Below are 15,828 nucleotides of genomic sequence, written 5' to 3' on the forward strand. Positions count from 1 at the left end.
ACACAAGACAAAATTGCTTGTTGTTTTTTAATTAAAGTAGTTTTTGTTATTAACATTTGTGTTCATCAACATTTAAACAATATATAATAATATTTTAGAATATTTTATAAAAATAGAATAAATCAAATGAATGCAATGCACTTTTTATTACATTGATTAAATTGAGTAATAAATTAAATTGGCACAAATTAAATTGTTTAAATAAAATTAAATAAATTATTTAAATAAAATTATTAAGTCATTTACTTGTTTATTTAACAAATAGTTTATTTGTTAGACCCTATTTGGATAATATGGACTGAGTGGCCACAGTGACACTGCGCTAACGGTAGTTTCTTTTTTATGCTGCTGGCATTGTGTATGTTTTCAAGTTTAATTATAATAATAAAAAATGCACTCAAAGTGCGAGGTGTAAAATAAACAAACTCTCGGCCCCCACTTACCACCTACCTGTGGGAACTCAGATTTTAACTATGTTCCGCAAGGTAAAACGATTGACTTCAGTACACACGTGTACATGTGTACCAAACAGAGAGCCCTGAACTGAAAGATTTCGGTATGAATACGTGTACTGTTACACCATAGTACACAATGAAACTAAACAATGTTCCTCCAGGACTAAAGTGCTGGAAATAGTATCAGTGGTTAAGATGTTGGTCTCAGTTGACAAGCTGCCACTAAAGGCCCTTAACTTTTATCCGCTCAATTGTATTAGTGTTAGATACATGTCGCTCTGGATAAGGGTGTCTGCCAAATGCAGTAAATGTGAATGTAATGTGCTACATAATATGACAGAGTTAGATAAGTAAAAACTAAGACCTAACACAGCACAATAATAATACCACAGTAAATTACAGAGCAGGGCTGACCAGTACACAGAGCTGATTGTCCATATAAAAAAATACTGTATACGTGTTGTGTAATACTTTATTTCCTTCCATATTTTCAATTTCATTTTAATTACATCTTAGTAATGAGGTACAAAAGTTACAAAAGGACTTTCTTGCAATATTTATTTTTCTATTTTCTTTGCTAGCCTCGGAAAGATGATGACTTCAGTGGTAGAGCTTAGCCTCGTGATGCAGTTAAATATACCAATTGACAGAAGATCCTCACTAGGTTCCCTGGGGAACGAGAGCTGCTTTGGGAATGCCTCGCAAACAGATCCACATGGGCTCTGTAATATCTCTGCCATATCTGCTCTACCACCTCGGGGTGGAGCCTTCATTCCTCGGGCCTCGGCCCTTACCTCGAAAGGGCATCTGCTCTCCAGTTTAACCGGCCCAGGATGTAAACTGCTTTAAATGAGAGGAGTTTTCCCTGGGACCATATGAGGATCTGCCACGCCAGGCTGAACGGGGCGAGACTGAAGACCCCCCTGGTGGTTGATGTACGAGACCACCGACATGTTGTCCATATGGACCTTTCAGGTCTTGGTGGAAGTGTTCCAGTGTCAAGAACACAGCCATTATCTCTAGGCAGTTTATGTGCCATGAAAAATGTGACTTGTCTCACAGACCTTGGGCAGAGCAGCCACTCATGACCGCTCCCTACCCCGTGAGGGATGCAGACATTGTTAGCATTACACGACGACAAGCAGCTCCCAGGACGGGGCCTTGAAAGAGGAAAATAGGTTCTCTCCATACTTCTAAAGCCCGCAGGGCTGGCCACGAGACCTTGATAGTATGGAATGAATTGCCCTTTCGCGAGAACCCTCTGTCTCTGAGCCACCACTGGAGGGGTCTTAAATGGAGGAGGCCAAATGGGATCACACTGGATGCTGCCGCCATGAGACCGAGCAGCCTCTTGAACTGCCTCTCAGTCAGTGACTGGCCTGCTTTTACTCTTTTGACTGCAGTGAGGATGACTTCGATCCGGGCAGGAGACAATTGTGCACGCAACATGGTCAAGTCCCACACTACGCCCAAGAAGGTAGTTTTCTTTACTGGAGAAAGCACACTCTTCTTTGCGTTTAGTCTTAACCCCAATTCCTTCATGTGGGCGAGAACGTTATCTTGATGCCGGACTGCCTGAAGCTCCGATCGAGCTTATACCAACCAATCAATTATATAGTTTAAAATGTGGATGCCCTGAAGCCATAGCAGGGCTAAAGCCACATTCATGCACTTGGTGAAGGTGCGGGGTGGGAGTGCTAGGCCAAACAGGAGGACCCGATATTGGTAAGTTTCTCCCCGGAAAGCAAACCTCAGGAACCTCCTGTGAGTAGAAAGGATAGCTATGTGGAAATAGGCGTCCCTTAGATCTATTGTGACAAACCAGTCCTCTGACTTGATCTGAGACACAATCTCCCTGAGAGTGAGCATCCTGAACCTGAGCCCCACAAGTGAGTGGTTCAAGGAGCACAGATCTAGGTTCGGCTACATTCCGCCATCCTTCTTCGGAACAACGAAGTACTGGCTGTAGTAACCTGACTCTCTGACTAAGGGAGGATCCACCTTGATGGCCCCTTTCCTTAGGAGGGTGCGCACTTCCTGTTCCAGGACCAGAGCCTGCTTGTGTCCCACCACGGACACAACCCGTTGAACCGGGGAGGAGGGGACCCGAACTGAATCGAGTAGCCTTTCTCTACTGTGTGCAGGACCCACTGAGATCCGTCTGGCAGGTCTTCCCAAGCTTCCAGGAAATCTCTTATATATAACAAGCCTCTCGAGGCAACTTAGAGGTGAGTGTGGAGGGAATTATGGTGTTAAACGCTGAACTGTAGTCCACAAACAGCCTCTTTGTTTTATTCCCTTTTCTGTAGTCCAGGTGGCTCAACGTAGTGTGGAGGAGATGAGCAGTGGCATCCTCAGTAGAACGGTTTGGGTGGTACGCGAACTGTAGAGGGTCCAGTGTGTCTGGTAGTGATGCAGTGATGAAGTCGCTGACCAGTCTCTCAAAGCACTTCATCACTACTGAGGTCAAGGCTACAGGGCGGTAGTCGTTGAGGCAGGCGGGCTGGGGTTTCTTCGGGACAGGAACAATGGTGGACTGTTTGAAACATGAGGGGACAACAGACTGTTCCAGTAAGAGGTTGAATATTTCAGTGAACACCGGTGCTAGCTGGTCAGCGCAGGCTTTCAGAACCTGACCTGTGATGCCATCTGGTCCTGCTGCCTTCCTGGTATTCATTCTCTTGAATGCCCTCCTTGAATGCCCTCCTAACATCACGCTCCGGCTCTCTCAGCCTGCATGCTGTTTGTGCCGCTAGCGCCGCTAGCGTGGTTAGTTGCAGCCTCAAAGTGAGCATAAAAGATGTTTAGCTCATCTGCCAGAGAAGCGTCCGCATTCCCCATTCTAGAAGATAATGTGTGTTGTAGTCTGTGATTGTTCTTAATCCCTGCCACAGGCTCCTAGAGCCTCTTTGCATCCATCACCGCTCTGCGAACACTGTAAGATGCAGCGCCCATGTACTCGTCCATGTTCCCGTTGGTGAGCCCCGTGTTGTAGGCAGCAGAGCGGGATCTCAAAGCGTCGCAGATGGTTTTATCCACCCATGGCTTCTGGTTGGAAAACGTTCTGATAGTGGTTTTCTGCACCGTATTATCCACTAGTTTCCCAAATAAATCCCACAACCGCTTCCGTAACCATGTTGATGTCATCAGAGCTGCGCCTGAACATGTCCCAGTATGCATCATCCAAAGCGTCCTGCAGAGCTGCCACCGATTGGTCAGTCCAACGCGCGACCTCTCTCTGAACCGGAGCTTCCTGTTTCAGCCTTTGTTTGTAAACAGGCATGAGGAAGATGGTGGTATGGCCTGATTTCCCAAACGGTGGACGTGATTGTGCCTTGTAGCTGTTCTTAAATGGTGTGTAGCAGTGGTCCAGTGTCCTTTTGCCCCTGGTGGGGCAGGTGATGTGCTGCTGAAAGTTCAGTAGTGCATGCTTGAGGTTGGCACTGTTAAAATCTCCCACCACAATGAGCACAGCGTCCCGATGCTGTGTTCGGTAAAGTGTTATTGTCTCGTGTAAGTCCCATACTGCAGTGTCCGTGTGTTATTTGTTATTTAGTATCCATAAAAATAAAAACAAAAAATTGTTAAATAATAAAATAAAGGTCAGTTTTAGCGTAATTCAAAGGTCTCCATGAGCCAGCTTTGGCACACAGGCACCAATTTGGGCATCTCTGATTTGTTTGAAGGAGATGAACATTTTATTACATTTTCAAACAAGCCCATCTGATGCTAACATCCATGCCAGGATCATTGTCAAACGAATCTTTATTTTAATAATTAATTGCAAATTAAATAAAGCGTTGATAAATGGCTGGCCTGTTAACTGATGTTATATAACTTATGAGATAATACAGTTATTCAACCTATAAGCTATACAGCTGTATGCTTGTAATATTAGCAACCTCTAATTTATTTCAATGTTTCATGTAACCATTAAAAAGCCATTGATGAATGATTGACCAGAAAACCATAATAATGTTCAGTTGTTTAGTTGCACACCGTATGCAGGTTTTATTTTCTCTTCTGTTTGGTCCATTCCTCCAGTCCAGTAGATGGCAGTGGCGTGGATCGTGTCGACGCACCAGCCCGATGTTGATGATGTAGTACGAATGCGTACATGATGCCGGAAAGAGAACAGCATTTGTAAAAGCGGTGTTTATTAATGTATTCAGTGCGGCTTTTTATATATATATTTTAGTAAATATTACCCATAATTCTTGTCAAACCACAATCAGTACTAAAGAGGACCACGGTTTTTTGGTGTTTAATTTCCTGTAGTTCCTGGAGCATATGAACACATGATCATTTGCTTGTCTTAGATACAGCATGTCAAAGGAGAAGGAGTCCAAATGGACAGAACACTCCGAGCCCAAACACCTTCCCATTTATCAGCACAGACACAAACTAATAGAAGCTGTGAAGGAAAACCAGTTCCTGGTTGTAACTGGTGAAACCGGAAGCGGGAAAACCACGCAGCTGCCGCAGTACCTGTACAAAGCCGGTAAGCTGCAGCACCAAGTGCACTTCTGTTTCTAAAATAAAAGAAAATATACTAAATATATGTTGGACCAATCAAAATTATGCGCACATTTTCTAGCTTTCCCCCCTATATTTTCAACATTGTCCACACTGTGTGAAAAGCTTGGCACACTCATGGCATTCTCTTATCAGATTCATGGGGTAGACAGCAGGAGTGGTTTACAATTCACAGAGTTCAAATTCAGTTCAAGACATTTCTTGCCTTCCTAATGTACTTTAGACCTTCACGTGTCTTGTGCAGAGGAAAGAGTGTGTAAAGAGTCACTAGAACTACTTGTGCTACTATAACAACTGTACAAATCCATATTATGCCAAGAAACACTCAGTTAAGTAAAGAAAATAGGCAGTGCATAAACAAGGTCAGTTTACCAAAAAGGTCTTCAGAACATTAAATGTATCCCCAGACTCCAAAACCATGAAACGTTATGATAAAACAGGCTCTCATGATGTCCGTGCAAGGAAAGAAACACTGAGAGCTACCTCTGCTGCAGAGGATATGTTTATTAGAATTACCAGCTTCAGAAACCGCTGCATTAAATAAATGTTACTTGAAGTTCACGTGGCAGAAATATTTCAACATCCACCGTCCTGCATGAGTCAGGCTTAATGGTCGGATTGTGTCGAAGGAAACATTACTTCGGAGGGACAGCAAGCAGAAGGGACTTGCTTGGGCCAAGAAATACAAGAAATGGACATTAGATCAGAGGAAACTTGTACTTTCCCATTTGAAGAATCTAAAATATCGAACAGATTCTGGGTTTATTAACACGTTTTTGTTTACTACATAATGCCATACATGTTCTTTCATAGGTTGGATATCTTAATTATTGGATGGATGGATGGATGGATGGATGGATGGATGGATAGATAGATAGATACAACTTTATTGTCATTTCATAGTACAGGTATACAGCAATAAAATGCAGTTATATATATATATATATATATATATATATATATATATATATATATATAAAAATATAAAAAATATAATATATGGATGTGAAATATTAGGAAGGGGTACAGTACGGTGTGTATATATAGATACACATAAAAAAGTGCAGATGTATATTAGGCACAATATGTTTAGAGAATGGTATAAAGAATACAATATGTAATATGTACATTGTATTTATAATTGTACAGAGGTTTTATACAGTGATCTAACAGTGTAGTGTAGAGTTTAGTAGTGTGATGGTGGATGGAAAAAAAAGCTGTCCCTGAACCTGCTTGTTGTGGACTGTAAAGAGTCTCTGATGATGTGAGCTCTGCACAGACATATGCTTTGGTGAAGGTGCTCAATGGCAGGTAGTTGGGTGCCAGTGATCGTTGGGCAATTTTGACCACCCTTTGCAGGGCTTTAAGTTCATACACAGTGGAGGTTCCGTTCCATACAGTGATGAGTTGGTCAGGATGCTCTCGATGATGCAGCGGTAAAAACTTCCCCGGGGACAGATTCTTAAGACTCCTCAAGAAGTACAGGCTTTGTTGCGCCTTCCTAAATAGAGCTAAAGTGTTCTGGTGCCAGGGCAAATCCTCAGAGATGTGAACTCCCAAGAACCTAAAGCTGGAGACCCTCTCTACCACAATTCCATTGATGTAGACTGGGAAATGTCTCCTGCTGTTAGAATCCGGAAAGTCCACGATGTGCTATTCAGTCTTCATGGCGTTGAGGGTCAGGTTGTTGATGGCACACCATGCTGTCAGGCTTCTGATCTCTTCCCTGTAGGCCCTGTTGTTGCTGATCTGGCTGACCACGGTGGTGTCATCTGCATCTTATTAATGTTTAATTTTGAATATAATAAAAAATTAAGAAAGACCACTGAAGGAAAAGGTGTGTCTTAACATTTGACTGGTACTATACATCAGTGGTGGGCCAAGCATTTGGTACCCAGGCCTTCATTTGGGACTTACCCGACTCAATCCACCTCTTAATACTACCACTATTACGTCGCAATTATAGAAACCATCAATACAATACAAACAAGCAATATAACAAAGCGTGGCATTACAGAGAGAGAGGCATTTTACATATGGAGGGTGAATACCATTTTAGTAAAGCAAGAAACCCAGTTAAGACTCCAAACCTCTACACTACAACCACAACTGTGCCACGAACATCATCTGGAGCAGTTCAGAATCAATATTTGTTTAATTAAATGACAAAAACATAAAAATGTAAATAAAATACAATCTACTCACCAGAGATACATACTCATAATGTGCACTGCTTCTCAGAGGCTGTAAGCCAGTGGTACCGCTCGTATTCACTGGTCTGGAAGTGGCAAACAAACCCTTTCCCGGGCTGAGACAAGCTAGCTAGCTTCAGGGTTGGCCGACCTCTCCTCACAATGTCTAGCTTTTCTTGAAAATGTATTTTTAAGTATGCCCGAGACCAAATAAATGTATCTTCCTCCATACCACTTTGCCACCAGATGCACCCCAGACATCCTCACCCACTCACTTTTGCATCAGAATGGTATTGTTCAGTGGTGGAGAGTAACAAAGAAAATGTAATTCGTTACTGCACTTGCGTAGCTTTTTCACGAATCTGTACTTAATAAGTATTTCCATTTTGGTATACTTGAACTTCACTACATTTCAAAGTCAAATATCGTACTTTTTTTACTCAACTTTATTTTGCGAAATCATTCGTTCCTTTTTCAACTTCTGCTTCAAGAGTCAAGAAGCTTTTATTGTCATTTCAACCATATATGGCTGACAGTGAAATGAGACAACGTTTCTCCAGAACCCTGGTGTTACATAAAACAGCATAGAGCTACAAGAACACAGAGTTTAGTACTAAAGTAAGTTGTTCTCGCCACATAAAGTGCGTTGTGCGCAAGCTAGTGCAAACAGACAACATAAGACGGTGTGGGAGAGATACACAAAACACAAAGTAAACCTACTGTATGTTATAGAGTGTTTTTTTTTTTTATAGTTCAACAGATGCAGAACATTTTAAAAGGAATGGTGGAAAGAAATGATGGAAGAAACTCCTGACTAACTCGCCACAGCACCCGTGGCCTTATTTGTGTGATTTTTTTATTTTTATTTTTATTTTTTTAATAGTTGAAAAGGTTTTGGGCTCATGATAATTGTAATAGATATCAATCAGTGTTTGACTTATTACTATCATTCTATCGGTGGGCTGAGAGTAACAGAGTCTTTTCACATAAACTGAGTTGATTAAGCAAAGAGTCTTGTGACAAAAATGGTAATAGGAACATTATAGCCATAATGAATCAAAGTACTTTGGATACTTAAGTATGTTTGAAGGCAATTACTTTTGTAGTTTTACTCAAGTGTAAGTGTAAGGGAGCACTTTTACTGGAGTAATATTTGACCGAGTGTATCTCTACTTTTACTCAAGTACACGGTTTGCGTACTTCATCCACCACTGGTATTATTGCTTCAAGTGGGAATAGGATGTTTAGAAAAGTACATACGGCTGTGATGGTTAGGTGTCCACAGAGGACAGATAAATAATAGACTGGATTTACAGTTTATTGTAACTTGTTCGTTTTTTAAAAGATTTGTTATTATGATATTAGTATACACAAAAAAAACTTTAATTTTGTGCCAAAAGACCCAGAGCCTGTAAAAAATTTGGAAACACAGTCTTTTAGGGGTGGTTAGGGGAAGTGGTAGCTCAGTGGTTAAGGCTCTGGGAATGTCGGAAGTCCAAGACCTAAAATCACCAAGCTGCCACTCTTGGACCCTTGAACAAGGCCCTTAGTCCTCTCTGTGCTCCAGGGACATTTTATCATGGCTGACCCTGTGTTCTGACCCCAGTTTCCTAACATCGCTGTGATATGTGAAGAAAGAATGTCACTATGCTGTAATGTATATGTGACAAGTAAAAAGACGCTAATGTTTTTTGAGAGACATGCATGTTCCTTTTGTTTATATGCAACAAACTAGGTAATTTAACAGTATGAAGATTTACAATGACCAAAAACAATATAGATATAAATGTACAGATGTTACACTTTTATAAAAAAAAAAATCCTCCCTCAGCTTTACACAATCTTTTCTCCTGGCCAGTTAGTTTCTCCCAATTTTCAGCTGAAAGACTTCCTCTTGTGATTAATTTGGTGTTCTCGTAGATATCCATGGAGGAGTCGTTATATTCAGAAGGGAGTGTCAACAAACCATTTTTTGTTGGGTTTTTTTTTCACCTTCAGAGACAGATTGTTGGCTTTACACCAGTCCATTAACCTCTGCCCTTCCTCGCTGTATGCTGACTCGATGTTCTTGCCGGTGAGACCGACCACAGCCATCAGCGAACTTGATGTGATTCAAGCTGTGCATTTCTACACAGTCATGACTCAGCAGCAAGAACAGCAAGAGACTGAGCACACAGCCCTGAGGGGGGCAGTATGCAGTGTGGTAGTGCTGGAGGTGGTGTTCTCAATCCAGACTGCCTAATGTCTCTCAGTCAAAAGGCCCAGGATCCAGTTGTAGTGGGAGGTGTTGAGGTTTAGCTTCCTGATTAGATGCTGAGGAATGATTGTGTGTAATGCTGAACTGACACCTACGAATCGAATTTGAATGCATGTGTCTTTTTTTCTCAGATGAGTGAGGGACAGGTATAGTGTGGGGAAAAAGGCATCAACCTACATGTATTTAATGAGTTAGCATGTTCTCCAAGTATAAACAGAAATTTGTGAAATGGAATATGACATAGCTACATGTCGTCTTCTTTTTCTTCTTTCATCTGCTCCTATTAGGGGTCACCACAGTGGATCATCTGTCTCCAAACTCCCCTGTCCTCTACATCTGCCTCTTTCAAACCAACTACCTGCATGTTTTCCCTCACCACATCCATAAACCTCCTTCTTGGCCTTACTCTTTTTCTCCCACCTGGCGGCTCCATCCTCAGCATTCTCCTACCGATATACCCCATGTCCCTTCTCTGCACATGTCCAAACCATCTCAATCTGGCTTCCCTCACCTTGTCTTTAAAACGTCCTACATGCGCTGTCCCTCTAATAAACTCATTTCTAATCCTGTCCATCCTCGGCACTCCCAACAAAAACCTCATCTTCAGCTCGGCTACCTCCAGCTCCACCCCCTGTCTTTTACTCAATGCCACTGTCTCTAAACCATACAACATCGCAGGTCTCACCACAGTCTTACCACAGTCCTATAAACCAGCACTACCACACTGAGCACTGGGGCACCTCAGGGCTGTGTGCTCAGTCCACTGCTGTTCACTCTGCTGATCTACAACTGTGTAGCAATGCACAGCTCGAATCACATCATCAAGTTCGCCGATGACGATGAGTCAGCATACAGAGAGCAGGTGTGACGGTTAACAGCCTGGTGTGGAGCGAAGAACCTGTCTCTGAACCTTGACCAAACGAAAGAACACATTTGTTTACATTTTTGTTTAATTACTATGTTCACTTTACTCTTTTACACACCGCAGTGTGCAATATACAACAGGTTTACTGGCGGCGCTATTTTGTGTTTTGTGTATTTGTCTTGCACTGTCTTGTGCTGTCTTTGCACTGTTTGCACCAAGTTGCACATGATTGACTTTATGTGGTGAGGACACTTACTAGTCCTTAGCCCTGTGTTTCATGTGATAAAGCTCTATGTTGTTTTATGTAGCACCAGGGTTCAGGAGGAAGGTTTTTTTATTTCACTGTGTACTGCATCAGCTATATATGGTTGAAATGACAATAAAAGCTTCTTGACTTGACTCTTGACCTTCTCTTTCACTCTTGCAGATACCCTTCAATCACAAATCACTCTTGCCACTCCTCTTCACTCACTCCACTCTGCCTGCACTAATTTCTTCACTTCTCTAACACACTCTCTGTTACTTAGCACTGTTGTCCCCAGGGACCTGAACTCCTCCACCTTCTCCACCCCTTATCCCTGCAACCACACTCCTCCACTGCCCTCCCTCTTTCATTCACACACATGTACTGTCTTACTCCTACTGACTTTTATTCCACTTCTCTAAAGCGCATGTCTCCACCTCTCCAGTCTCTTTTCAACCTGCTCCCTACTCTCACCACAAATCACATTATCATCTGCAGACATAGTAGTCCAGGGACACTCCTGTCTGACCTCACCCTGTCAACCTGTCCATCACCACTGCAAACAGGAAGGGCTCAGAGCCGATCCTTGATGCAGTCCAACCTCTACCTTGAACCAGACTGTCGTTTCTACTGCACATTTCACTGCTGTCACACTGTCCTCATACATATCCTGCATCACCCTCACATACTTCTCTGACACACCTGACTTTCTCATACAATACCAAAATTCCTCTCTCGGCACCCTGTCATACGCTTTCTCTAAATCCACAAACACACAATGCAACTCCTTCTGACCTTCTCTATACTTCTCCAACAACATTCTTAAAGCAAGTAATGCGTCTGTGGTGCTCTTCCTCGGCATGAAACCATACTGTTGCTCACAGATGGTCACCTCTTCTCTCAGCCTGGCTTCCACTACTCTTTCCCATAACTTCATGTTGTGACTGACCCTGCACTTCCTCATTCCACCAATACATCTCTTTGTCTTCCTTTCTATTTCCAGATGTCACACTAAGTACCTATATAGCTTTCTCACTTATCACTTCTGCAGTAGTTGCCCATTGATTCAGCACCTCTTTACCACCACCGAGCCCCTGTCTGACCTCTTTTCTGCATCTCATACTACAGTCTTCCTCCTTTAGTTTCCACCATCCTATTCTTTTTTCAGTCCTCACTCTCCTCCTATTCTTCTTCACCTCTAAAACCATCCTACAGACCAGCACCTGATGCTGTCTAGCTACACTGTCTCCTGCCAACACCTTACAGTCTCCAATCTCCTTCAGGTTGCATCTCCTACATAGAACATAGTCCACCTGTGTGCAATTTCCATCCTTTTAGCAAAATCTACCACCATCTGCCCTTCCACATTCCTCTCCTTAAGGCCATACCTATCCATCACCTCCTCATCATTTCTGTTCCCTTCACCTACATGCTCATTAAAGTTTTCCCCAATTACCAATCATTCATTCCTAGGTACACCTTCTACCACTTCATCTAACTCACCCCAGAATTCTTCCTTCTCCTCCATCTCACAACCCACTTGTGAAGCATAGGCACTGATTACATTTCTCATTACCCCTTCAACGTCCAGCTTCACGTTCATCATCCTATCAAAATCTTTTCACCTTCACTACACTCTTACTGTACTCTTTCTTCAGAATCACCCCTACACCATTTCTCTTTCTATCCACACCATGAAAGAACAGTTTAAACCCACCTCCAATGTTCCTGGCTTTACTCCTTTTCCACTTGGTCTCCTGAACATATCTACCGTTCTCCTCTTCATCATATCAGCTAACTCTCTCCCTTTACCAGTCATAGTGCCAACATTTAAAGTACCAACCCGAACCTCCACTCTCCTACACTTCTCCTTTCCCTGGCGTCTCTGTAGACGCCTTCCTCTTCTCCTTCTACTCCTTTGGCCAACAGTAGCCCAATTTCCACCCGTACACCGTGTTGGCTAACGATAGCTGTGGCAGTTAACCCGGGCCTCAACTGATCCGGTATGAAATTCTGATTCGTGATATTCGCATATTTGATTTGGCACATGTTTTTATGCTGGATGCCCTTCCTAAAGCAACCCTCCCCATTTATCCGGGCTTGGGACCGGCACTAAGCATGCACCGGCTTGTGAATTCCTAATGGCTGGGTTGACATAGGTACATGTATTTCAATCAAAAGATCTATTGTTATTGTCTAATTGGACAGTTTGATTAGATTTAATACCAATTAAATGACCAAGTTTGTTGCTTATAAACTAAAAGGAACATTTATTTGTCTCTCAAAAACAAGATTTTTCAAACTTTCGACAGACACTAATTGTAATATAATAAGAATTATAGTCAGCACTTAATAATTAAGAATACTTCTTTGTGAATTGTTGAGGAATGCGATTAAAATCTTCATAATCTTCTATATATTAAATGTCTCTTTATTTCATTTTGCATTATATATGGTATAAAAGAAGACTTTTGCCCTCCAATACGAATGTTAAGAAAATATTTGATTTCCGTCATTTCCGGACTATTAAGCGCACCCATATATAAGCTGAATTTTACAAAGATCTTTATTTTGAACATAAATAAGCCGCAGGTGTCTACATTGAAACTAATTATCTTTACACAGGCTTAACGAAAGACAGTGCCTGTTACATGGCTTGTATCTAAACAGTAGCCTACCAAGAAAGTCATTGTTTACTGTCTTCCTCCTTTCTTTCACAACAATTTCTCTCGGGAGTTTATCTTTTGGCATCGTTGTGCGTTTAAAAATCACCATCGGTGAAGTTTTTCTCTCGATGCCGTGCAGCTCAGAACACAGGTGAAGTGCGTTCATGCCTGGTTGTTTTCAGCGTGACGAATGAATCGCATTTCCTGTAGACAGTCCGAGTGAGTGTCAGGTCAAACATCAGAGGAACCTCATCCATATTTAGGATTCACCTGAACCCGTTCGGCAATTTCATTGGTCTGATGTTATGTCGCTGTTTTTTTTGGCTTGAAGCTTGTGAAACCAGGAAAAACCCGGAAAAATCCATATATTAGCCGCTTCGTTCTTTAAGCCGCGGGGTTTAAAGCGTGGGAAAAAAGTAGCGGCTTATAGTTCGGAAAATTCGGTAAATAAATATATTTCTTGAAATCTATTTGTAGGTTTCTGTCAAAATGGGAAAATCGGTGTCACACAGCCGAGAAGAGTGGCTGCCATCACCGTCGCTCAAAGAGTTTCTCAGGAGATGGAGGTCAGTTTAGGGCACCAGGTTGGTTATCAGGTTCGATTTGATGACTGCACTACAAAGGTAAGTAACAAAAGGGTTCTAAGAGCTTAAAACATATATATGAGTCTGTAGCTTGTACACTTCTTTATTTTAAATTGATTGCGCTTTTTTTTGCACTTAGGACACTTTGATTAAGTACATGACAGATGGCTGTATGCTGAGGGAAATCCTTACAGACTCAAGTTTAACGCAGTACAGTGTTGTGATCCTCGATGAAGTTCATGAGAGAAGCCTCAACACGGTATCATCATTCATTCATAAATGCTCGTTATTTTTTTTCCCAACTTTATCATATTTTCTTTCCCAGTTAACTCGACTTCTATAAAACTCTGCCCAGCATGTGCCCTGCCGTGTGTGTTTATAGTCCTCACACCATTGTTTCCTCACAGGATATTTTATTGGGATTACTGAAGAAGACTCCGTCTCGAGGCTCACATGGCCGCACGCTTCCTCTGAAAGTGGTAGTGATGTCTGCCACTCTGGAAACAGATAAGCTGAGTGGATTTTTAAATGGTTCTCCTGTATTTGTGATTCCGGGAAGAACCTACCCTGTGAAAGAACTGTTCTGCAATTTGATTGGACCAAAGGAAAAAGATGGTTCTGCGTATGTGAAAGCAGTAAGTTAGAGACTTTTTTTTTCCTTGAAAGCTTAAAAATAAGATTTCTGCTAAGATAAATGAAGTGCTTCATGGTTTATCGTTTGTTTCTCAAGGTGGTGAAGGTGGCTTTAGAAGTTCATACTAATGAAGCGGCTGGTGATATTCTAGTCTTCCTGACTGGTAAACATGGGTTTTAGATATTTCATATTTTAGTTGTATGTTTTTAGGAAAAATATGAGGCTTTTCATGTTCTTTACAATATATCATTGATTGGAAAAATGAGCAAGAATGAAACAAATGCACTCATGAGGCCTTTGCTAATTTACTTTTAATACAGTGAATTGTTTGGGGAAAATCTGGAAACACGTATAGTGTTGTCAAAAAGTTTGTTTGCATATTTGTCACACTTAAATGAGATCAAGTAAATGTAAATATTACCCAGCGATATTTCAAGTAAATACATGCAACAAAATGCAGGTTTTAAATGATGATTTTATTTAGTAAGGGAAATAAAACGCTGTACACACCTACCTGGCCCTACATGAAAATGTACTTTTTAAATCAAAATTGAACTTTGATTAATCACTTTTTTCTTTGGAAAGCTGTGTAAAATTTTACTTCCTACTCTCAGGCCTGATTACTGCCAGATCTGTTGGATCAAGAAATTACTTGAGAAAGTCAAGAAGTCAAGTCAAGAAGCTTTTATTGTCATTTCTACCATATATTTCTACCGTATCTATATAGCTGAAACAGTAAACAGTGAAAACCGTGCCACATTAAACAACATAGAGCTACATCACACAACATAAAAGCTACATAAAGTGCATCGAGTGAAACCTAGTACAGACAAAAAAACAGTGCAGACAGACAACAAAAGACAGTGTGGGACAAATACGCATAACAAAAAAATAAAATAGGGCCCACCAATAAACCTACTGTCTTCTTCTTCTTCTTTTGGCTGCTCCTATTAGGGGTCGCCACAGCTAATCATCCCTCTCCACACCCCCCTGTCCTCTGCATCTGCCTCTTTCAACCCAACTACCTGCATGTCTTCCCTACATGTCCAAACCATCTCAATCGAGCCTCTCTCACTTTGTCTCCAAAAGGCCGTCCCTCTAATAAACTAATCTTGTCTATCGTCGTCACTCCCAATGAAAATCTCAACATCTTCAGCTTTCCTACCTCCAGCTCCAGCTCCATCCTTTTACTCAATGCCACTGTCTTTAAACCATACAACACTGCAGGTCCTACCACAGTCCTATAAACTTTTCCTTTCACTCTTGCAGATACCCTTTAATCACAGACCAGTAAACCTACAGTATACTCTGATTATACAGTATTGTGCAAAAGAGGATTGAAGTAAAGCATGCTAAAAGATTTATTATTATCTGATTCTGAATGATGTTTTTTTT

General features: G+C 41.6%; 1 protein-coding gene across 1 annotated transcript in view; it reads left to right on the forward strand.

Annotated features, from left to right (window-relative positions):
• Positions 1 to 15,828, forward strand: part of dhx40 (DEAH (Asp-Glu-Ala-His) box polypeptide 40) — a 28,280-nt gene that overhangs the window by 1,721 nt on the left and 10,731 nt on the right. Inside the window, 5 exon segments of the mRNA XM_046863291.1 lie at positions 4,775 to 4,956; positions 13,693 to 13,838; positions 13,939 to 14,058; positions 14,207 to 14,434; positions 14,530 to 14,596. Of these exon segments, the coding sequence (XP_046719247.1) occupies positions 4,775 to 4,956; positions 13,693 to 13,838; positions 13,939 to 14,058; positions 14,207 to 14,434; positions 14,530 to 14,596 (743 nt within the window).

Source organism: Silurus meridionalis, chromosome 12, assembly GCF_014805685.1.
Source record: "Silurus meridionalis isolate SWU-2019-XX chromosome 12, ASM1480568v1, whole genome shotgun sequence".
Lineage (NCBI taxonomy): Eukaryota > Metazoa > Chordata > Actinopteri > Siluriformes > Siluridae > Silurus > Silurus meridionalis.